The 25,603-nt window shown below is 36.5% G+C and overlaps 1 protein-coding gene across 5 annotated transcripts in view; it reads right to left on the bottom strand.

Annotated features, from left to right (window-relative positions):
• Positions 1–25,603, bottom strand: part of PDLIM5 (PDZ and LIM domain 5) — a 205,450-nt gene that overhangs the window by 4,689 nt on the left and 175,158 nt on the right. For all 5 annotated transcript variants that reach the window (XM_007495720.2, XM_001365378.3, XM_001365306.3 and 2 more), the window contains 4 exons: positions 21,665–21,833; positions 13,134–13,314; positions 9,315–9,435; positions 2,655–2,770 (listed from right to left, as the gene is read on the bottom strand). In XM_007495720.2, the coding sequence (XP_007495782.2) occupies positions 2,655–2,770; positions 9,315–9,435; positions 13,134–13,314; positions 21,665–21,833 (587 nt within the window). The remainder of the gene's footprint in view (positions 1–2,654; positions 2,771–9,314; positions 9,436–13,133; positions 13,315–21,664; positions 21,834–25,603) is intronic.

Below are 25,603 nucleotides of genomic sequence, written 5' to 3'. Positions count from 1 at the left end.
TGACCTCCAAGGGGCCCTTTCAGTTCTCAATCTGTGTACCAGGATTTTTTTTCCTGTTCATTTAATATTATGTGGATATTACTACAACACTCAGGCTAGTCAATTTGATATCTCATGCTCTTGGCACAAGATTAGCCTGCTTCTTTTGCCAATTATAGATTTCCTTGGTGATATCTGTCATACTGCTTCTTGCCATTTGGGATTTGAATTCTAGGTTGCGATACTCCTTAATTCATATCTGTATTGCATCACTGTGAATAGCTTTGGTGTCAAAAATGATAGACTTTATACAAATGAAATGAAGCCTCTTCTCCTGGTCAATTCTAGCCCCTAATTCACTGTTCACCTGCCATGCCCATCTAAGATATATGAATTGATAGATTAGCTCACTGGATTCTCCAATTTTTTCATCAGCATGGAGAATATCTACTGTGGGAATTGTGGAAAGGAAACAAGACTGACAATTTGTGGGGGAAGGGCCCAACTGGGAGTGGCAGTTGGGTCTTGTGACTAGCACTTCCTTCCTGCCGGGTGGGACTGGTTTCCTGGTGTTGGAGGAGAGAGAAGCTTGTTCAGCCCAGTCTGGAATGGCATGCTCTTCTTGGTTCAGCCCGAAGACACAGGCTTCTGAAGGTTAGAATTGTTCTTGTTTGCTTTCTGTCTACTGCTAAGATTCTGTATTAGACAAAGAAGGACTGATATAGAGTAGATGGAAGTGGGAAAACCCTCCGCCAGCCTCTGGGGCCTGGCCTCAGGTCTGAAGCCGAGAAAAACTCCCATCCCAACGGGTTATTAAATTTTATATTATTTGAATTCGCAGTCAGATACGTGGACTACCTTTTCTGGTCATAAAGGGAGCTGAACTTCATTTCAGTCATTCTAGGGCAAACAGGCCTTATCGGACCCCTGCTGCTTCCTCTCAGCAGGGGGCATCTCCCACCCTTGACTCACCAAGCAATATACCCTCTCTCCCCTTAACTCCTCCATACCCCATACAAACCTCCCATTATCCCCCATTTTTTCAATCCTATTTCCTTTCCCAAATAAACATTACAGAATTCCTTCCACCAAACATTTATCACGTATTATAATACACTGTCCACCAACTGTCTTTCACGTATATGTTTTAAGTAAATTATGTGTTAAAAGTGATTTGTTCGGGATCACATAGATAGTAAATGTCAGAAATATGATTTGATCCCAACCTTTCTGACTTCCAAACCTTCTTTCCTTTACACTAGAGGAAACTGGGGTCTCTAAGCCCGTCCACCAGTACCTAGTGACATTATTAATGTTTTATTGTATTTTTACTTATTTTATTAAATATTTCCCAATTGCATTTTAATCTGATCCAGCTTGGTCTCATGTTTGGTACCTTTACATTATAGGTTATATTGTCTTTACTCTTAAAACACAGAGATATATTTCATCTTAAACTAAAATGTATTAACTGAATCATCCTAAATAATTGGGAAATAGGGGGAAAACCCTAAAAAAATAACAGCAATCATTAATTATCTTTACTCTCTTTTGTAGGCAAAATATTATAGAAGGCATTGTGGAAAATCCAAAGAATGCTTAAATGATGAGGAATCCTTATTGATGAGGAAGAAGACATTAAAATATTGAATTTTCACATTGTAAAAAATTAACATTATACTTTTATTATTCAAATGTAGAATGTAGAATCCCATTCTACAATGGGATCACTGTGTAGGATCTAGAAAACCTAAAATCTAGGAAGCTCTACCTTTAAATTCTATCTTAATGTCCCACCACAGACCCTACTGACTATGATCCAAGGAAAATTACAATCATCACTTCCACATCACAACTTTCCCCATTGTGGTTTTGATATATTAAGGGTGGGCACAAGATGAAGAATGAATTTTGCAGAAGCTATAGACAACATTCAAAGGCCAAGAGATGACACAGAAAATGTTTAGAAACTCAGAAATGCATAGTTAATCCAAACTTTACAATAAGGTACTTTAAACACCCCATTAAAAAAAAAGAAAATTCAGACTTCTCTGGTATAAAGACAGAGACAAAAATATTATGAAGATTTTCCATATGGGGCAATGTACCATGTCCTTATTCACCTCCTTCACCCACATGGAAGGGATAACTATATTGAAATTTTATAAAACTATGAGTTACAAAGCAGGCCCTGACCAAACTGGGTAGCTTTGGATAGTTCTAGAGGGCTGGTGATATCAGTACTACCTGGGTCACTTACCTTCTTCTAGCCTCAGATTCTACACTTTTAAAAATTGGATAACAAGACCTATAGTACAGATTTTACCTGGTTATGAGACTTTAATAAAAAAATGGATGTAAAGACCTTTATTAGTCTTTAAGTGCTATACATACATCATTATCATCATGAATGTTCTATGCCCTTGAAAGATGCGGATAGCCACCAAGAACATTTTTTGCCATTATGAGACACATTAGCTTAACTGATGGGGTAAAAATGTACTTCCTAATAGTAATGAACAACAAAATAAATATGATCTTACCATACTTTTCAAAATTATAAACTCTTTTTCATTTAGATTTGGAGGATTAAGAGATGTTTCAGCTGTTTTTTTTTTTCATAAATCAGGTTTTAAACAGCAATCAATTAATTCAGGAAAAGAAGTTTGACTTACTGAACACACAAAGCATGTATCATGCCAGGTATGACCCAGAGCTTCCAGAAACAGATCTCCTGCCTCTATGGGAAATTCACATCCATGGCATATGGTACCAAAAAGAGCATAGTAATCTGTAGGGAGGAAAAGGCAGAGAAATTAATGGAAAATCTCAAATCATTTGGAGAGGGTACTTACCCTAATTCCTTCATTCTTCATTCATCTTTTGAAAAATGCAAACAAAAAATTATTTGTATGAAGTAGGCAAATACCACAATAGTGAAGGTGGATTTTATTTTGTTTTTGTCTACTACCCTGTATCTGATAATTTATTAATGTGAGGAATAAAGAAATCTCCTTCTCAAAGAGGCATTGTAAAATTAACTTGTTCATTGAGTTTAAAATGGATTCTTATAACTTTAGAGGAGCTATTTATTAAATACTACTGATAATTATTAGTTATTAAATTATTTAAATGCTAAAAACCAATTAAATATCTTTTTGTTTTCAACTAATGGAAAAAAGAGAGAAGTTCAAGTGTTTTTGCTTTTTATTTTTGGAGGAATGAAGAAAGCAATGTGGGGAAAAATAATAAGTTTTCAAAATTGTTGACCTGCCAATTGATGTTGGAAATGTTCCCTTTGTATTTCACAGGTTTTTTTGTAAAAGCATTTAGATGTTAAAAAGAATAGAAACTCTTCTTTATCAGCACTCATTATTGAAAGCTAGCCATATCTATATATTCCTTTTCTTACATGACCATGTCAAACCGTCTGTAGACCTGATGAGAGCAGCAAGCAAAGTCAACAATAACCACCGTTCCTAAAGCACTGGCTTACTTTCCTGGGAGGGGCTTAGATAGTAATGAAGAGAAAGATGGATGTTGCAATCAAGATGAAATATGTCAACTATGTAAATCTTCTGAAAATCCACTTTTAAGGAGATGGTTTTTATATTTGGCATTTGCTTTACATACACTTTTAATAGGAGTCTTGCCATCATTTCCCATGTGACTATACTTCTGGACTTCATCATAGTCTATGAATTTATCTTACAAGATCACTCCAACTTGAAACTCATACTCTGTCCCTTGGATCCTCCTTCCTTCTGACTAGAGAGAGTGATGACTGAAGAGCTACCTTGCAGATCCTCTATTTAAAAGGGTGCTCAGGGCAGTCATCTCATCACTTACTACCCAGTTGCGTTTCTAAACTTCATCACGTTCCCATTCCAAGATCCCTCCTTCTACATCCCACCTCCAAGTCTTTTCCCATTAAATCATTACCTACTTGAGGGGTGGAACTTTTTTTGACCTTTCTTTGTATCTCTAGCTAGCACAGTGTCTGGCACATAGAAAGCACTTATTTTACTGATGGACTAATGTTTTTTCTTGGTAATACTGATTTTCCTTTATCTAGAAGTTTAATATAGATTCATATTTAATATCTCTCACCTCACTTTATCCACCAAAATACCAAGAAATATTGGTGTACTTCATTGATAAGCACTGGAACACTTGACAATTAAAAAATAGTAGACATAAGATTCCATCTTCTTGGCAATGTCAGGATTATTTAATATTAATTAAAAATGAATTCCTAGAGTTGAAACATTTCACAAAGTATCTAACTTTGGTGGGGAGAAAAGTTTCTCAGTCACTGTCTCCCTGCTGCCAGGCTTCACAAGTGACATCCATAACTGAGTTGCTGGCTTCAGCTGGTTTGTGTCATAACTGCATTGGCTTCAATTACAATCTTATGACTTCATGCTAAAAATCCTTAGAAAAAATATCATTTAGCTTGACATAGCTTACAGTGATAAAACATTAATAAGATTTCCTTTTGAAGAAAGAAGACAGCTTAGAAAAGATTTGTCTTTGGCAAGACTAAAATAGAGTACAACATGATATTTTTTTCTTTCATGGAAGTTTTATTATTATTAGTTCACATTACTAGAAGGTTGACCAAAAGTTGACGATTTCCCTCCCAAATGCAACAATTTATTAAGATTTGGCTCCTAAAAGTGCATCAGTGGATAGAAAGTCAGTGGACAGAGATGGGAGGTGCTGGGTTCAAATATTGCCCAAGACACTTCCTAGCTATATGACCCTGGGCAAGACACTTAACCTCAGTTGCTTAGCCCTGACTTCTCTTCTGTCTTGGAACATATACTTAGTATCAATTCTAAGACAGAAGGCAAGGATTTAAAAAAACAAACAAACAAAAGGATTTGGGACTCAATGTATGGAAGTGTTATGATCAGTACTAGTAGAAATATCTAACATCAATTAAAGAAGGGGCCTTTGGAAATAGCATTACTTGAAATATTCCCCCCACTCTGAATTCTGATGTGAACACTTTGAGAAGACATAAGGTAAGTATTTGGGTTCTGATCGACTTTTCCTCTTTAAAACCTTGCTCTTTTTCACTTTTTTTTTTTACCAATATTTACTAAGTAACACTAAAATATGTGTTCTTTGATCACAGGAAGGGACCCTAGAGACTATATAAGACAACTCCCTCAGGTTACAGATAAAGAGACTGAGGACTAATAACTTGTTCAAGGAAAACATAATAAGCATCAGATTTGAATCTGAACCCAGGAACTTAGACTTAAGAAGTTTCTCTTATATAATAATGCCTCCAATAAGTAAAAATGAAAAAAATAAATTAGCAAGCAGAGTAAATAAAAGAGATATGGAAACTAGGAGGTTGGGGGGAGAAAGGATGAGGCTGTGAATAAGTTTTTGTGAAAAATTAAGGGAACAAGAGAAAAAGATGATTTGCTATCAACCAAAAGTCTATAAGCCCTTTGATTCCAGAGGAAGAAATATCAGGTAGCTCTCTTATTTTACCTCAATGCTAAATGTACCTCCTCTGGAGGTAACCAGAAATATGCTAGACTTGAAGTCAGAAAGCATTAAGTTCAAATTCAGCTCCAGACACTTACTACCTGTGTGACCCTGGGAAAGTAGTCATTTAATCAGTACTTGCCTCAGTTTCCTCAATTGTAAAATGAAGACAATAATCATATCTATCGGCCATGGTAGTTATAATAATCAAATTAAATATTTGTAAAGCACTCAGCATAGTATCTGACACATAGTAAGCACTTAATAAATGCCTGTTTCCTTCCTTCCTTCCTTCCTTCCTTCCTTCCTTCCTTCCTTCCTTCCTTCCTTCCTTCCTTCCTTCCTTCCTTCCTTCCTTCCTTCCTTCCTTCTTTCCTTCCTTCTTTCCTTCCTTCCTTCCTTCCTTCCTTCCTTCCTTCCTTCCTTCCTTCCTTCCTTCCTTCCTTCCTTCCTTCCTTCTTTCCTTCCTTCCTTCCTTCCTTCCTTCCTTCCTTCCTTCCTTCCTTCCTTCCTTCCTTCCTTCCTTCCTTCCTTCCTTCCTTCTTTCCTTCCTTCCTTCCTTCCTTCCTTCCTTCCTTCCTTCCTTCCTTCCTTCCTTCCTTCCTTCCTTCCTTCCTTCCTTCCTTCCTTCCTTCCTTCCTTCCTTCCTTCCTTCCTTCCTTCCTTCCTTCCTTCCTCCCACCAGTTCTGCACTCCCATTCCATGTGAGCTAAGCAGTTAGAAAGAAAGAAGGAATGAGATAGCTGGATGTATGATGATCCCCTAGCCTTCCCACTACAGATCATTGTTTGAACAAGCAGCTGACTGCTTCCTTAATTCGATTGGTCTGACCTGATATAGTCCATTTAGATAAGCCCCTTCTAGCAGCACAGCTGCTATTTAAAAGCAGAAAAAAAGTTGTGTGTGTGTGTGTGTGTGTGTGTGTGTGTGTGTATGTGTCACAGGAGTTATAAAAGCAAAATATTTATGTTTAAAGGAGTTCCTAGATATTGGTCAGAAAGACACCAATAAGCAATGGCTTGTAGAAGGTGTTTGACAATATTTGGGAGGGAAGGGGAAGTATTCAGAGCTCATGTTGAATAAGTACACTCACTGATTATGAAATAGACATATTACCAAAATCAAGGATAGTAAGATAAGTTTTTCTCAGGGAATAATAGTAGATAAGGCAAAGAATTCAGTTCACACTTTGTTTTAAAAAAAGGGAAAAAAAGTTAAAACTACATTGATAGCAGCTGTTAAAAACATCAGTACCATATTTACCATACACTGCAAAACCTTTCAAATCCCTAACTATTCTTTAACCATATACTGTATTACTTTTGAGCTGAGGGAGAAAGTTTGGAAAGGAAACAAGCCTGACAGTTGGTGGGGGAAGGGGCAACTGGGAGTGGCAGTTGGGTCTTGTGACTAGCTAGCACTTCCTTCCTGCTGGGCTTTACTTCCTTCCTGGTGTTGGAGGAGGGAGGAGCTCATTTCTGCCCAGTCTGGAGTGGAGTACCTCTACTCTGTTCAGCCCTAAGACATAGGCTTCTGAAGGTTAGAACTGTTCTTGTTTGCATTCTGTCTACTGCTAAGATTCTGAATTTGACAAAGCTAGCACAGATATAGAGTAGACAGGACGGGGAGAAACCCTCCACCAGCCTGTGGGGCCTGGCCTCATCTCTGAATCTGGGAAAAAACTCCAACCTTATTTAGGGGCATCCTTCACCTCTTTCCTGATGCCTCTCCAATCCAAACTGGTTATTAAACTTTATATTATTTGAATTTGCAGTCAAAGTGGACTGTCTTTTCTGGGACATAGAGGGAGTTGAACATCAGTTCAGTCATTCAACCTCAAACAGTCCTTATTGGACCCCTCTCGGCAGGGGACATCTCTCTCCTTTGCCTCACCGAGCAATATTCCCTCTCTCCCCTCAACTCCTCCATACCCTGCAACAAACCTCACATTATCCCCATTTTTCCAATCCCCCATTTCCTTTTCCAACAAATATTACAAAAGTAAAATATGACTCTATAACCCATTCAAAGAAAATGCTCTGAGTGAATAGTGTTTATGTGCCCAAACCCCAGAGTGAAGTTAAGAATCATTTGGGTCCTCAGAGTTTAGTATCACAAGGAGATAAAAGTAGAAAGTAAAGATGAGATATAAAGAAGTTAATATTTTTATTGTTCTATTTTCTCTAGAAATACAAAAAAATCTAATAAAATTTGGTTAATAATTTAACATTTAGTCTTTTATCTGAATCATTTTCAAATCCTTATAGATTTCCGTTTGTTTATTTAACATAAAGTTAAGTGGCACAGTGAATAGAACACCAGATCTGAAATCTAGAAAACCTGAGTTCAAATCCAGCCTCACACACTTACCTCCTGTGTAACCCAGGGCAAGTTACTTAATTCTATTTGCCCAACTTCCTCACCTTAAGTGAACTGGAAAAAGAAATGGCAACCCACTATAGTATCTTTTTTAAGAAAATCACAAATGGGGTCACAAAGAGTCAAGATATAATGGAAACAACTAAACAACTTAAAATACTTTTTTTGGTATTAGTATAATTTTAAAAGTTAAATTAAATTTTAAATAGCAGAAGCTGAGAGGAAAAAGAATTTGAATGCCAGGAGGAAGAAACCTTTAATACTATAACACCACATTCAACAAAACTTAGAGAGAGAGTAGCTCTGCTTAGAATGGAGTTTTTTAGGATTTGGTTTTGAGGAAATGCTATCTATCTCCTAAATGAAGTAGAAAGGATAGAGAAGTCTATTGGTTGTTCAGCTTTTCTTGAGTCATAGTTTCATTTTGTGACTTCATCATCTGTTTAGAGACAATGTGAAGTATTCCTAACACATAACATTCCTTCCTATACAAATGTAGGGATTATAAACTATTCCAAAGCCAAAAAAAGATGTGTGGTCTTGAAAAGAGCCATGCCATTATTCCTTTTAATTCCTTTGTAAAAAATCATCCTTTAGAATACACATAGCTTGAAATTAAAGATGTTTTAAAATACTGTTGGAAAGAAAACACTTTAATCTTCAATATTTAATTGCAGACTTTATTTTATTGCAATGCAATATTTAATCTTTTATATAAGGAAAATTATTTTTAAAAAGTTGATTTTTACCTTTTAAACAAACTTGGATTTGGAAAGCTGAGCTTAATTTTTAATGGCAAAACACCATTTGTTGTATTTACTTTTACATGCTGTAAAGGTTAAATGATATCATGCATGTGAAGAGCTTTTCAAAATGTAATAGAAAGGCCAGCTATTATTATTAACTTTTCTAATTGAAATGAGTATACAATTAAATATAAACCGTATCTCAAGGAGATACAATGTCAAGATTTTGAATCTGGGAAATGTTTTCTTATCTTATCACATTCTGCTTATAATACACACTAATAGAGTTTTCCTAGATGGAAAAAATATATTCAGGAGTTAAAAAGATTAAGGGATTCTGATTAGACCTCTGCTTTTAATTTCTAGGTTAGAAAACTCCTTTTACCAACACAGATTGGCACTTTCTCTGCCACTGTTAGCTCTAAAGAGATGTTCAGAGCCTTTAAAGATTAAATAACATATTCAAAGTCATAATACCATTAGGTGTCAAAGATAGAACTTGAATTCAGGTCTTCCTGTCTTCAAGGCTAGTTATACTGTGGAAGGTTAATGAATGAGGGGGTAAAAGTTAAATTTGAGAAACAGTTGAAATTCTTTCCAAAAACAAAGCCAACTTTTTCCTCTTTAATGTATATCATCATCAACATATATCAACATATATCATGTTGAACCCCATAAGCCTGTTCTCAAGGCTTTGCTCACCTGTTTCACAATAGGGATCGCCATCTTCCAAGTGGAAAACATTGTTTCGAATGGGTTTATTACAGGCCACACACACAAAACAGGAAACATGCCAAGTCTGTTTCAAAGCATTGATGACTTCCTGTTTCACAAAGTGAAGAAAAAATCATTTACATATGAAGGAAGAGGGCAATATGATCAATTTGCAAGAGTTTGTTCTCATAGTATTATTGCTATTTGTAAAGCTAGATAGGACTAGGGTAGGATGTTCTGCTACCTGGGGCAAACAATGATTGTGCCATTGACCTGAGTGCAAATAATGGTATGGGAAGTGTTCCAATCAGGTTTGGGAGTGGGTAAAAGACAGAAGAAGAAAAAGAACAGTTAAAATCATAGCAAGATGGGTGGTGAGCACAGAGTTCACTTCTGGTTTTTATTATTTTATTATTGTTATTTTTTTGCATCATCCCCCAATATGTACTGCCCTGTGGAAGAGAGTAAATGGAGGGATACTCATACTGCCTTCTTTACATGCAAGGAAAAATGTGAGAATCTTTTATCATCTATGGTAGAACGTACACATTTTTCACACATACATATAAAACACTCCAGATAGTTGCTATGCTATTTGAATACAACCTGTGCTATGAATCTTTCTTCAGAAATTGTGTATTTCTTCTATCTGTACTTTATTTCAAGTAGTGCCTTGAATTTCTTTAGGAAGCATTATATTATGAAAAGGTTAGGGTACTACACCTAAATATCACACCCAGAAAAAAGATTTCAATACAAACAAACATTTTATTTTTATATATTATTGGGGATGTCATACATATGTCCCCAGATGGAGCATACTATAATCAGTAATTAGTTAGTTTTACAAATATTTAATGTTGAAAAATTCAGTTTTGAACTTGCTTCCTTTGTGTTAAAAATGTTAAAACTCTTCTGAAAATGGTACTAGGATATGTGGATTTGAACCAAGGAGGAACTTTGTGCTAAATATGTTCAGGACATCTAAAGAAAGTCTAGTGGATAAATTGAATTAGGAGCAGAATATTTGGTTGGATTGCTTTTCTAGGAGATAATTTTTAATTCCCCATGGAAAATGGAAGCGGCACTCCAAGGTCCTTTTCCTTTCACCCTGCTCTATTTGTACAGATTCACAGAAAATCAGATGCAAACAAGATTTGCAAGTGCACATATTTATTAAAACTTAAGGCATCAGCCCTTGCCTCTGACAATACTGGACTCCAGGGAAACTTTAGAGATAATAAAATACAGAACTGCTGATCTATACTGGTAGAAAGAGTTTGTCATGAAAAACTCCTTTACAACAATAAAGTCATAGGTCTAGATCAGGAAAAATAAAAAAAAGGTATAGTCATGAAAAAGTCAATATATCCTTTCATACATTTGTTAGAAAATGAAAAAAGTTTTATTCTGATGAGTTGTGCTGATTTTTTAATCCCTTTTTGTGTTACCAAATATTATTTGATATATGTGATGGCTCTCTAGGAGAAGAACAGGAGAGAGAGAGACACACACACACTGGGGGAAATTATGGTAATTAAAAAAACCATCAACAATCATTTAAAACAAGAGAAAATGATGAAGAATAGTTAGCCAGTAAGAGTTAACTAAGTAGGATGGTTCTAAGTGTTCTAAGTTCTAAGACATTGGAGTCTGGAGATACGGATCTAAAAACTAACTTTGTTTGGCCCTTACTATTGCTGAGATCGTGGTACAGTCATTGAATTCCTCTAGCTCTTAAGTTTTCTTTCTTCATAAATTGAGGACAATACAAAGTGCATTCCCCACTTTACACAGTTGTGAAGAAAGGGCTAAAATTTGAAAATACTTATAGATGCCATCTTTATTATTAAGGCTTGTTTATGATCATAAAGCAATTTGGAGACAATTAGCAACTAAGCAGCAATTCAGATGTAAAACAAAGTGTACAATAAAAGGAGAATTGCATTTGCTTTTATGTCTGACAGAGCAACATGAGATAATAGATTACATTATTCTAGATTCAAAAGGTTAACGCCAATTCCCTAATGTGGCAGTTTAGTAAAAAGGGGTCAAGAGACTTGCCCTAGGTCACATATTAGAAGAGTTGGGATTAGAACCCAAGTCCTCTTACCTCAAATACTGTTCCTTTTTCACCTCCTCAGAATTCCTTAAGTTTCCAGGGAAGTATTTTTACTTCTGTCCTTGCCCTAAATTATTTCAATAGGGGAGTAAGGCTTCTACGTTATAAGAGCTGGAGAGACCTACATGAATGGATGCAGAGTGAAATAAGCAGAACCAGGAAAACACTGTATATAGTAACAACAATATTGTGGAATGATCAAACGTGAGAGACTTAGTGACTCTCCACAATGATCTGGGTCAATTCTGAGGGATTTATGACAAAGGATGCTATCCACCTTGAGAGCAAGAGCTATTGGAGTCAAAATGCAGATCAAAGCACACAATTTTTCAATTGTTTACTTGCATTTATGTTTTGGGGTTTTGATTTTATTAGATTATTCAGTTACAAAAATGAACAATATGGAAATGTGTTTTCTGTGATAATACATATGTAACCCAGACTGAATTGCCTGCCAGTTCTTTGATGGGGGAGGGAAGGAAGGAAGGAAATAATCTGGAGCATAAAACTTTGGAAAACTTATGTGGAAATATATTACATGTAATTGGTAAAGAAATTTAAATAAAAATAATAAATAAATTATGTCATAATGACTTGGGCTATACCTTCAGAGAGAGGTCTGAGATGTATAGGTACAGATTTCCTTCTATCAGAAACCAATTTAGTAGATGTAATTTAGTTGATTATTTCATTAGGTTTCACCACTAAGTAATGCAAACCTGCCCCCTAGTTAGTGAGATAGGACTATATTCTCTTAAAAAGTACAATAATTCAGCAAAGGCATAGGAATCTGATTTTTAGGAACCCCGCTGGAAAAATTCCCATGATACAAAATTGGTTTCCAGAACAAACAGGCCACTGCTGTTTCTTTCTCTTGCTTCCAGAAAGACATATACTACTCCATAGGCAACAGGGCAAGTGCCCAGACTCTGACCTCAAAATCCAGTTTTAAAAACTCCAGAAGAAAACAATAACATCTATTTTCTATAAACTGTGATTAATTCATTTGCCCAAAATTTACTCTTTCAGCAAAATGTGTGGTTTTAATGTTTTCTGTCAAAAGTTTATTTCCATTACCTACTTGGTCTCATAAAATTAAAGGTATATTTTAAAATATGATTATGTGTGTGTTCAAAAAATACATCATCTATATACTTCAGATTTTTTGAATGTTTCACGAGGTCCTACAGTTGAACCCTAGCAGGTAGAAAAAAAAAATCCTGGTCTTAAAAGAAGGCTGGAATTTAATTAAAACAGTAAAGGTGTCAATGCTGGGAACTATTGTGTGTGTGGTCTGACTTGACTCAATCTAGGCTACCTCTCTCTTCTTAAGCAAGCAGCACACCGGGAAGGTAGCCCACCCAGGTCCCTGAGAATCCACAGTAAATTATTTTTGCCTGGTGGCCCAGCTTTTCCACCAGCCAAACAGGAAAACGGCAAGATGAAACCACAGGCTGCCTACCTATCCTCCTGAGTCTCATGAGGCTATATCTGGTTGGCAGTGGGGGTGAGGAGGGGGATGCGGGGGCAGCTCAGTTCTGCTCCCCCTTCAACAGTGACAAAAAGATTAAAGTATAAAACAGGAAGGAAAGGACAGAGAAGGAGGCTTACCATTGTAGCTACAAACAGAATTGCTCCCCTGGATCCCACAAAAGCACATGTTCTAAAAAGGTTCCCCAACTTACTCCCAGGATCTTCCTTTGGCAGCGACCACATTCAGGGGCAAAGAATTTCTCATAGCACAACTCGCAGTACAGCGCTCCCTTCTCCTCCACAAATCCAATGTAAGCCATGGTGTTTTTGCAGTGGGCACAGTTAAACTCTTCTGGATGCCAGGATTTGCCCAACGCCACCAGGAAAGGTCCTCTGTCAAAAGAAATAATCCCATTTTCCTCAGAAATATAAAATTTATGTTAGCACAATATTTGGAGTGTTATCACAGTATATTTGAGACTTTATAGTTCAGGATGGCTCTTTCTGCAACATTTTTCTCAGAACCCCAGAATGCCTCAGAATTCTATTACTATAGGTGAAGAAATGAAAGTTGGAAAGGGTAAACTAGTCACCCATGGTCATGCAGCTAATAAGGACAAGCACAAAGATTAGAATTGGTGGCATGTATTTGAATTCCAGCCCGATTACTCCACACAAGGCTAACTTATGTCCAACTCTCTGTTAGTTTATGGGGAGTGAAGAACAGAGGATGAGACAGGATGCTGCTTCACAAAAGGGCAATTCTGAGGTTTTTTTTCCTCTTTCTCAGAACATGTATGTTGTTACAGACTTTATTGATGGAAAGAGACAATTTGGCTAAAAATGAGGACAGTGATCAAGTGGGATAAGAACTAAAACTACTTGACACAAAATAGTTTCAAAAACACAATTTCTTATTGCACATTTATTTCAGTCAATAAATATTTGTTAAGCACCTACTATGTTTTAGGAATTGGACTATGCTTTGGAAATACAAAAAAGAGTCAAAAGACAGTCTCTAATTCCAAGGAGTTCCCCATCCTACATATTTGCATTGTTTTATCTATGTCTACAGAAAAACAGCCTTATTAAATTTGTTATTTTCAATAATAATAATAATTCTTACTATGTGCTAAGCCTGTGCTGAGGCTTAGGGCTTTATAATTATTACTTCATGTTTTGATCCTCACAATCACTATGAGAGGTAGGTACTATTGTTATCCCCACTTTACAGATGAGGAAATTGAGGATTTTGCTAAGGATGCAGATAAAAAGGAATCTAATCTATGTTGTCTAGAACGATGGGCACAAGACCAGGTTCGGGTTCTGGCTTTGCCAAAGGCTATAAGATCTGAAGCAATTTACTTTACCTCTTGGAGAATGACTGATTTTTCCCCTTCCTCAAATTATTTCAAAACACATTTCTCAGCTTTATTAAACAACCATCTCATCCCCAAACGAACACTTAAACCCTAAAGGACACAGTACATGAACTACTCTGAGGTATTATGACTTATTCCTAGCCACTATGAAAGGGGCCTGATTTAATTTAAAAAAATAAATGTCCTTTGCTGCACATTTATTTCAAAGGAACAAATGTTTCAAGGAGGTTTTATTCCATTAGGCATGATACAGTCACAAACTGATAAGACTGTTTAGTTTGCTTAACAAGAATCCATTAGATAGTCGTATCTGGGCATCAGGACCACAGGGATGAACCACTGTAAGCCTCTATAATGTACTTTTCCTGCAGCTGTATCTATCATACCTTGCACTGATGGAGGGTCTTTATCTCTGAGGTACTTTTATATTTATTACGTAATTTGTCCATACAACATTCCTGTGAGATAGACCAGGGCCGTTATTACAAACCTGATTTTACAGGCAAGGAGACCGAAATACAGAGAAGCTGTATAATCTGCCCAACATCAATGTCAGGGCCTGAGCTGGGACTAGAGCCTGGGGCGTCTGATAGCCAGCCTATTGCTCTCTCCACTTGGTTAGGCTGACTTTGAACTTCACACCAACAATTAGAATTGATTTAATGACCACATGGCTTTGGACAGGTTGGAAGCACTAGACATCTGACTTCTGGGCAGATGATTTAGTGGCCCAGACGTAGAAACCGGCATTAAGATTTCATGGCATTTTTCCATTTGGGGATTCAAAAATTAACTTTTTACTTCCTTTCTTTTTTCAAAAACAACTAAGCTCTCCTGACCTTGCTTTCTATCCCAATACCCTTCAAAGAACAAAATTCAAATGGCATGTTTTTTTAAAATGAAAAAAAAATTTTTTTAAATCCATACCTTCCATTTTAGAGTTAGTACTATGTTCTGGTTCCCAGGTAAAAGAGTGGCAAGGGTTAGGAAACTGGGGTTAAGTGACTTGGCCAAGGCCACAGAGGGAGAAAGTATCTGTAGCTCTTAATCCAATGAGCCACCTAACTGCCTCCAAATGGCATAAAGTTTAAACGTGAAACTTAGAAAATAGATCTGATTTGAATTTCACCAAAGTGGGATGAATGAATAAGATTATCTTTCAAATTATCTTGAAATTAAAAATTAATTCAAATGAAAAATTATATCCTATAAATTATCAAAAGGCAAGGAGAAAGTGGATGGGGAAAGGGACAAATGTAGAAATCCTTAATTCAAGTGACATTCCTATTGACCTAGAGTTGCACTACATAAGACTACATTTCATTAGACTCTGTTTCTAGGGCAGTTAAAGTTTTCCCTTTATTTCTGATTAGTAGAAAAAAAAATTTGAAAGGGAATGGGAATAAATAGTTTTCTGAAAACTGTTGCTGCACCTTTAAGAACTAATTGTAAAATGTTCTGAGTCCAGATTCCTTCAGGCATGGTGGAGGTACTCCCAGTGATGTACTCGGATGCCCTCCAGTCCCCCAGTCCAGGCACATTTCCCTATCAGGGCCCTTTCAGTTATGTATAGATTAAATAATGCAAACCCTTACATATAACAAAGTGCTCTCTTCTTCACTGTGTCAGCACAGACTAATTTACAGCCTCATTAACACAGTACTGACACTGAAGGGGTTCATATAATTCCAGATAGGATTATGTTTCCCTTTGCTTGCACAAGAATAATAGGCTTGGATATCTACAAAGTGTAAGGAGGCATTCGACTACCTCCAACAATGTTGTGCACCCTATGAGTTCTCAATTAAATACTTGTTGATTGACAAATGGAGAGGGGGAAGGAGTGCCAACATCTGGTTCAGTGAACTGAAGTAAGGCTGAAGGACTACAAAACCAGGCTTCTTACCCTCTTTACCCTCCCCAAGGAATCTTATGATAAAAATGGCGGGCAGGGCAGAAACATCAAGGGAGGAATACAGTTAAATAGCAAAGGCTAAAAAGAATGAATTCAGAAAAATGAAAGAAGAAATTGGGGTACAGAAGCAAGGGTGTGTACTTTTAAAAATTTGCCTACCACTGATTCACGAGAGAGGAAAAATAATTCAGGGCTTCATAAGTAAAACAACTATTTATTCTGAGGGAGCAAGAAATGCAGGGCATTCTCCTCATCACTCTCCCTTTTTATAAACTTAGAAATATTTTTATTCTTCTTATGCCATCAAACTATGCTCTACAAAGACAAAATCTCTTGTATACAGGAGCTATTAAACTCAACCTAAGTACTCTACATTTTTAACCATCTTAAAAGTATCTTCTGCTTTTCTGTTACTATTTTTTATATGTAACAATAATATAATACAAATGATTTATTGTAAATACATAATAAATATGCTTAGGAGAAACAAATTCTTACATTAGCTATGTCCAAAAATCTATGACTTATTCTTTTTATTTCCCTCTCTCCTCTCTTTCCTCCTTCCCAAGAAGGCAGGTAATACGATATTGGTTGTACCTACATAATACCTATTTCCTTATTTCATGTTGTAAAATAAAACCCCAAATTCAGAATTTTTTTCAATTCATAATAATAATAAATAACAAAATAATAATAATAACAAAATAATAATAATAATAAAAACCAGGTCCTTCAGTTCAATATACTGGGTTCACTCTCAACACTGTTTTCCTATCTCTATAGACAGGAAGCTGGGATATAGTGAAAGGTAGGAGGTCCCTAGGCCTTTTGATCTTCATATTACCTTTAGCTGGTCTACAGACAAATACCAAAAAGGAGTCACCCTTTTTCCTTTTGGTATGAAAACATCATAATTTCCAAAGCTGTCATTTGTGATATCCAAAAAGACTGAGATGCTACTCCGTGGAGAAATATCATTCTTTCATAACCTTCCCAAACAGGAAATTTAAAATTTTTTCCCTTTGAAAATAAGAGTGAATTTTAGAAATTCCTGTGTTTCCAAACTTGAGGTAGGAAGCAAAATACTTTTCATAAACAGCACAGGAAATGTTTGTTAATATTTCAATCTACAGCATTGCATTTTTAGAAAATTGTTTTTAGCAAAAATATGCTGAAATGGGATCCTTTCTCAACTCTGACTCTTAGAATCCCTAGTTTGCCTGAAAACTGTTCAACCACCTTCTTTTAAGAGAGCCTTTTCCTGATTCTCCCCAGTTGTAAGCACCTCATCACCTCCCACCCCATTACCTTGCCATTAACTTGATATATATCTATATACATATGTGTATATGTAGTATATATTTATGTATGGATGTGTCCTTCAATAGAACAAAACCTTCTTGAAGGCAGGGACTGTTTAATTTTATTTTTATATCCCCAATACTACCCATAGTGCCTTGCACACAGCAGGAGCTAAGTAAACACTTGTCAACAGAACAAAGGGATGAAGACAGAGAGAAAATGAGATGGGGGGAAGGAACTGGAGTAGGTCAGTGAGATATATAAACACAAGCAAAAAGAGACAACAAAGACAGACCAGAAATATATCTTTTTTTTTTTAATAAAAAAATAACATCCTAATTATGAAAAGTTTTAGAATGCTAAGGATTGGTAAAATTCATTCTTTCTTATTTTCAAAGGACAAAAATTCGTAAGTTCTGGTTTGAGAAGATGAAGGAAATTACAAAGAAAAACATTTCTGCAGAATCACACCTCTGCCTTGTAGGAAATTACAAATTATAATTATGGAAATTTCCACATTTTCACAACACAAATTAAAATATATGGCCTCCTTTCTTTGTATTTGCCTCTAAGCCAGAAGAAATTAACAGATCAGGCAAAGGATCTTGAGTTAAAGACCTTTCACTATGACCAGCCCCCATATAAAGAATAAATAGAAACAGAAACTTGTTTTTAAAATGCATCAGAAATGGCACTAAATGAGAATATCAAGTTTATACTGACTTGTGTTTAAGGTTTACAAAGGGCTTCCTAAAGCAAGTAGTACAAATTCTATCATTCCCATTTTGTAGATGAAGTACTTTGTAAAAAGCGAAGTCACTTGGCTAAGTTCACCAAGTTCCAGAGCTAAGTTCAACCCAAGTCTCCTCTCCCCAAACCCAGATTTCCTTTCCCACTACTAGATCCACTAATTTGTTTCTGTATTCCTTTGTTGATTGAGGTTATGCCTAGAAAACACCAGTTAGTCAAATGATATTTTAAAACACTTATGTGAAATCAGCCACACCAGTTTCTTGGTTCTTAGATCAAAATAGAGAATGACTGAATTAACTGATTTTTTTTTTTGCTTTGATGTCACCTAGATATATGCAAGCTGTATGGGAACAGAGTTGAGGTTAAAAAAAAAAAACCACACCATATATAAGAAGAAATCAAAGTATATTGAAGCCACACCTCTCCTTTCTCCCATAAAACTACAAAGTGAAGTTGGAATATTTCTGGTAACTCTATGTAAAAATGTTTAATAGATTTTAATGAAGTTAAATTCTACAGCCAAGCAAATCAATTTTCATTTTTACTGAACACCTCAGGTATAAGCAAAATACATTGCAGTACACATTAATTTGATTTGCTAGATTTTCTCTTTTATATTAGGGCCTCTCCTCCTTTCCAATCGGTCCTCCAAAAAGTTACATATAATTATGTTCTGAAAACACAGCTCTGACCATACCCTTCTTCAGCTCAAAACTCTTCAAAGGCTTCCTATGTCTGTAGGGGCATTTGCAGCCCTCCAAAACCTGGTATCTATCTTATACTGTTACCTGTTTCCTTCAAGATTCAACTTGGATGACACTGTCCCTAATACCCCCTTGAAATAACTTTGTAATTTATTGTAGCTCCTGCCCATACATCCCTGCGGTAGAGTATAAGCTCTTGGAGTCAGGACACAGGACAGAGTCAATTTCAGTTTCCTCTTGGTATTCCTGAAACTACCATGAATGCTTAACTTAATAAATACTTGTTGACTTCAAGCTAACAGTGAATCTAGGCACTAATCTGAGATAGGAAAGGATGACTATGCTGTAACAATTAAACTTAAGAAGTCTCAGTAGGGTTCTCTTCTTAAAACATCCCTATTCACTGTTTAAAAAACAAACAGCTACTAGGCAAGTAAATTCTATACAATACAACTCAGGAGAAACTTTTTCAATATAGCAAAGAAAAAACCAACAACTTTTTAATAAACTATCTTGCAAAAAACTAAACAAAGGAGGTTCAGGTTTGGGGAACTTCAGTGTATACTTTGAGGAGGCAATCAGGTTACTACCAAAACTTGAATGATTGAATCTTTGAGGTCTTCTTTTCAAAACCATTATTTTTAGAGCTTCATTGAAAAAATGAATTTTGCTTTACTACCTGATGTCAATAAGCTTTTCACTGCTTTGAAATCATCAGCAAGTATTAATTTTAACAGTATAAATTAAAGCATCAGCAAAGCAGCAAATATTGTCAGGGTTTGCCCGCCTACAGTATCACATGCCACAGTTGTGACTGTAGAGAGAGTGCATGAGCGAATGTCACCTGAGCTAACTTTTCTAAGTAATGCTAACACTGGAGGGGCTACACACCATAATTATGTTCTTATGAACTCTGAACTTACTATAATCTTCTCAAACCGCTGTAAGGTCTGAGAGGACCAGATGAATGTAGTCTATTAATTAGTGTTATGTGATCCTGACAAGAGCTAATCCCCCTTCCTAAAACCTTCTGAGCACGTGAAGCTTTGATGCTCAACTGATAGCAAATGTGTGGATAACACAAAGCAAGATAAAGCATAATAGATAGTGACTGAGCCATAAGGGGAGGCCAGGTATACTTTAAATGGGGATTTGCTAATTATGCATACATGAAAATTACTTTCTGGACTAGCCCTGAATTTTAAAGCAAATGTCAAACCATTTCAGTTACTTTTCCTACTCCCACTAAATTAGCTTAACTGATGGAGAGGCTCGCTAATTATCTAATCTATATATCTATTCCACGACAAGTACATTTGACTTCTTGTCAAAAGAACTAGTTAGTACACAAAAAATACCGCTGACAACTTGATGCCTTTTTCTCCTTAACAGGTGTTTCTTCTCTAGAACTTTTGTAACTGAGCACTGAAGCACAGATAAACGTCACCAACACTAAATATCAAGAGACTTAAAAAGTGCTCTTACAGGGCAGCTAGGTGGCTCAAGAAAGCCATAGCGTTCAAATCTGACCTCAGACAGTTCCTAGCTACGTGACCCTGAGCAAGTCACTTAATCCTCTCTGCCACTCTTCTGCTTTAAAACCAATGATTTTATTCTGCATAAAACACAAAATTATGGGAACAAGCAAAAATGCTGAAAAACCCTGCTTGGTTTGTGACATTAAGAGAAACCAGTATTTCACTAGTTCTTTAACATTCTAATTTAAAACTAAAAAAATTAAAGAAGCAAACAGGAAAAAAAACAACAACCCTATAAAGTATTTACAACATTTTAAAGATGTTTTCTTTAAGACTTCATTTTACTCAAACTGCACATATGCGAAGTCGGGTATACATGATTGGCAATTGAAAAAATAGAGTAAGATTTAAAGTAACTAAAAGGAAAATAAGGTAAAATAAAAATTCTCAATTATGCACTAAATCCATGCCATTTTCCCAAGTGGCATAAAGTCTCACAGTGGTTCACCCAATCATGCTCATTCTTGCTCTGAGAATCACCAGGATGAGTCATGGCATTGTTTTGTGCCAAACATTAACTCATGCATCAATCTTTGTCTGGAGTTCTTGATAGTAACAAGTCCTGTCTACTTGAGAGCAGGGCTTCTTTTTGTTCCATTAACACTATTTAGTAATTAATAATAGCCTCAAAGGGTAAGAGCAGTGATGTTGATAGCTCTGATCAGCCTAAGAAGACTCTAGCTAAATCTCTAAGACAGCAAGTTGAAGAACAGGTACCAACCTAAATTAGGAGAGGGAGTTTCCCCAACAGGAAACTGATTTTTATTTTTTTTGACCAAAGAAATGATAGGTACTATTAAAAAAAACAAACAAACAAACAAGCAAAAGTCTCTTAAACCTCCAATAAGGAAGAAAGTAGCTCCTCACTACCATAAAAATCCTGAAATGCCCTGGCAGGTCAGGCTATCTCCAAATGCCTTCCTTGACATTTAAGATCTTTCACAATTAGGTCCCCTTTCCATTTCCAATCTTATCACCCTCTACATAAACTCTCTCTTCCAGTTGGTAAAACAGCAGCTGGCACAGAGAAACAGTCCAGGGCTTTTCAGCATCATCATAATCTGTGATAACAAGATAATTCTAGTTGTTGTAAAGATGTGAAAACCATCACTGATGGGCTAGAGGACATTCATAAAAATGAATGCGAACCTGATAACTTGGTTACACTGGGCACACATCGGAGTGCGTTTGCCTGCTGGGATGTGCTCAGCTCTCTGCACTAAGGTGTCTTGTTCATTTAGCTGAGGCTGGGCTGGGCTGGTTGGTGCAGTGGCTCCAGATGGGGTAATATTGTTTGAGATCCTTCCAGTTGATGGAGCTAAGGAATAAAAATCAAGAAAACACCATTAGGAAAATCTTGTTCTACGTAGCACCTCCATTTAAAAAAAATCACTATAGGGTAGAGAATCTGATATATTTGTTGTATAGTCCATCTACTCTGCAGTATTGGCTACTGGTCCATCATACTTATACATTTGGCATGGTAAACAAATGCCCATGTATAAATGCTTACTTTTTCTACATCTATAGTGTTTTTAAGCATCTTGAAACTACCTCAGGAGAGCTGAGTTATCAGAAATTCAGTCCAGGAACAAAATGGCACTTTTCCCTTTTACCTAAAGCCCTTTATGAGCTGACAGCTAAACGTGTGCAGGAGTGAGCCCAAGACCTGAGAATTTCTCAGAGTTCAGCTCAGGCTATCAAGGAAAGCTTCTATCTCTGGTAGAACAGCCCCAGTAAATTTATAAAGTCAGCCATGGGGTAAAATCAGACTCTCTTTCCACCCACTTCCCAACATGACTACTTTTCTTCTTCCTTTGCCCCCTCAACCTACTGCAATATTTTAAAATCCTAAAGTACAGATCTGGGAATGAAGATAAGAAATGATACATTTATTTCCACACTAATAATTACTGACCCAGAACCCCAGGGAAGCAAAAATAAAATGGTAAGATGTCACTGATTTGTTATAGGTGAGACATTTCCTGAATCAAAGCAGATGGCTGGAAAATCAATCCTGGTGTTCCTCCCTGAAAATTGGAAACATCCAGTGTCCTTGAACCCTCCTGAGGATCGAGATGGCTATAAGGAATTTTTCAAGATTTTATCCGATAATTTGAGTTTTGTGCTTGAGTAATGATTTAGCACAAAAATGACTCATGCTGTAAGTAAACTAATTTAATCAATTTTCCTTTTCAATTAAAAAATTATTGAGATCAAGAAGACAGTATTAATTTAATATTCCAAAGGCAACATTGGCCCACATTAAATGTTAGCCTCTAATTACAATATAACATTACTACATTGGTCTGAGGTGGTTTATATGAAAAGAAACTCAAAAGTACAGAATAATCACAAATTTTGGAACTAGAAGGCCTCAGAAATCATATTGCTCTTTCTTCAAGCAGATAAGCTGTTACTTTGATTTTATAGATGAGCAGCAATTGTAGTACTCAGTGGTTATATAACTTTGCCCGTAATATCTTGTGGGAAGAGGACTAAAAGTGAAGTCAAATTTATTTCCATTTTGCATGCAGGAACTTATTTTTATTATAATAATTTGTGTATCTATCTCAACTTGATTAAAAATTCATTGTGGGAGAGAGCAAAAAGATGGCCTAGTGGATTAAGAGCCAGGCCTAGAGGTATGAAGGTTGGGGAAAAGGAAGGAGAGATAGGGAAAGGAAGGGAAGGAAGGTAGCTGCTGTTCCCCATTGCTTGGTAGGGAAATTGACCAGGATACTTCATAGGTAGGCTGGGGAGTAAATTAAATCAGGCTACACTCCAAAGAAAGTTAGGTAGGTTTATTTAGGGTTAGGAAAGGAAAGTTTGGGAAAGTCAGGGAAACTCTGATCTCCTGCAGCTAGGCAAGAACCAAAGCTCTCCATCTAAGTTAGGGAAAAAAGGCGCCCAAACCTGTGCTTCTGTCCTCTTTTATTCTCCCTTGGACACCTCTCACAAAGGAAGTGGGAGGTGTCAGAGGAAGTTGCAGTAGAGTCCTAGGAGATGGAGTCTCCCAGGGCTTAGGTCCACTTCAAAATGCACAGGCAGGAAGTCCTGGGTTCAAATTTGATCTCAGACACTTCCTAGCTGTGTGACCCTGGGCAAGTCACTTAACTCCCATTGCCTAGTCCTTACTGCTCTTCTGCCTTGAAACCAATACTTAATATTGATTCTAAGATGGAAGGTAAGGGTTAAATAAAATTCCTTAAGGACAGAGATTCTACTGCTTTTCATAGGTGTGCCTCTGTCAGTTAACACAGTGCCTTGTGCATAATGAATATACATTAAATTCAATCAAGTCTGATGGCATAGCATTAATACGGCATAATGAGTATGTTTGTGATCATTGGAAATGATCAAAAAACAATGAAATTATGCTCAATTTATTCTTACAGTAACTTTTTATTGTATTCATAGTATGTTGGTCTGGGAAAAAAAAAAAACTTGCCTAAATCCTGGAAGCAAACACCAGAAAGTTAGAAAGTTACAGTTGTTTCCCAGATGCATAAACTAATTGGTTTCATCTCTTCAGAATGAATATGAGAAAATTCCTTTAGCATGAGGACCAATGTTAACTAAATCAGATAACCCTAAGAATCAAACTGGATGGCTAATAAACAAATAGTAAAATAGAAAAGATTCACAAATTTGTTTCTCTCATAATGGCTATAATCTCTAAAATCTCAGACAATCTTATGTTGCTTTCATGAAGGAAAACAATGGTAGAAGAGTCTATATTGGAGCCAACATAGTTTTGTGTATGTTGAGGCACAGAATATTTGAAAGAGGGGAGAATTTCCAAAGAAGATTTGAATAAGATCATAAGTCTAATATATTATCAGAAAAAAAGTGACCAAGAAAGAATTAATAACCACAGACTTACTGGCTTATTTTCAATTGATTACATATATAATTATACATTATACAGTTTTTTATATATACACACAAAATATTCATAGTGATACTTTTTGTGATAGAAAAGAACTAGAAACAAAATAGATGGCCATCAACTGGAGAAATGGCTAAACAAATTGACTTGTGATATGCAAAATATAGGATAATAGTATTAAATCACCCTAAGGAAGGAGCGGGCAACTTCTGGTTTAATGGTTCCATTGCCTTTACAAGGCAACATGATCATTAGCCTAGTATTCTTGTAATTATTCCAAGTATGGAATCTATGTTTGTAGTTCAGACTTTGTATCTCTTTTAATAAAACTGACTCTAGCATCTATCTATCTATCTATCTATCTATCAAATATGTATATATTTGAGAGAGAGCAAGAAAGAGAGAGGGCAAAGAGAGATAGTGAGAGAGAAAAAGAGAGAGAAGAGAGAGAGAAGAGAGTGAAAGAGAGAGGAGAGAAAAGTGTGTGTGTGTGTGTGTGTGAAAGAGAGAGAGAGAGAGAGAGAGAGAGAGAGAGAGAGAGAGAGAGAGAGAGAGAGAGGAGAGAAGAGTGTGTGTGTGTGTGAGAGAGAGAGAGAGTAAGAGAGAGAGAAAGAGAGAGAGAGAGAGAGAGAGGGAGGGAGGGAGAGAGAGAGAGGAGAGAAGAGTGTGTGTGTGTGAGAGAGAGTGAGAGAGAGAGAGAGAGAGAGAGAGAGAGAGAGAGAGAGAGAGAGGGAGGGAGGGAGGGAGAGAGAGAGGGAGAGAGAGAGAGACAGAGAGAGAGAGAGAGAGAGAAAGAGAGAGAGAGAGAGAGAGGAGAGAAGAGAGAGAGAGAGAGAGAGAGAGAGAGAGAGAGAGAAAGAGAGAGAGAGAGAGAGGGAGGGAGGGAGGGAGGGAGGGAGGGAGGGAGAGAGAGAGAGAGAGAGAAGAGAGAGAGAGAGAGAGAGAGAGAGAGAGAGAGAGAGAGAGAGAGAGAGAGAGAGAGGGAATGCTATAGTAATACTGAAATGGAGAGTAAATTGGAAAAACCTGGCATCTTTATTTCTCAATATGTAAGTAATATGGGAATAGAACCTGATGTGTCTAATAAGTACCACTAGCAAATGAGTCCCAGATGAAATAGGCTCTAAGACATCACTGATTTGGAGTTGTATAGGACTCTAGAAGTTATCAGATCAAATCTCATTTTAGAAATGAGG

The sequence above is a fragment of the Monodelphis domestica genome, chromosome 6 (assembly GCF_027887165.1).
Source record: "Monodelphis domestica isolate mMonDom1 chromosome 6, mMonDom1.pri, whole genome shotgun sequence".
Lineage (NCBI taxonomy): Eukaryota > Metazoa > Chordata > Mammalia > Didelphimorphia > Didelphidae > Monodelphis > Monodelphis domestica.
Note: the sequence above shows the minus strand (reverse complement) of the source record. Positions and strands in the feature narration are given on the sequence as shown.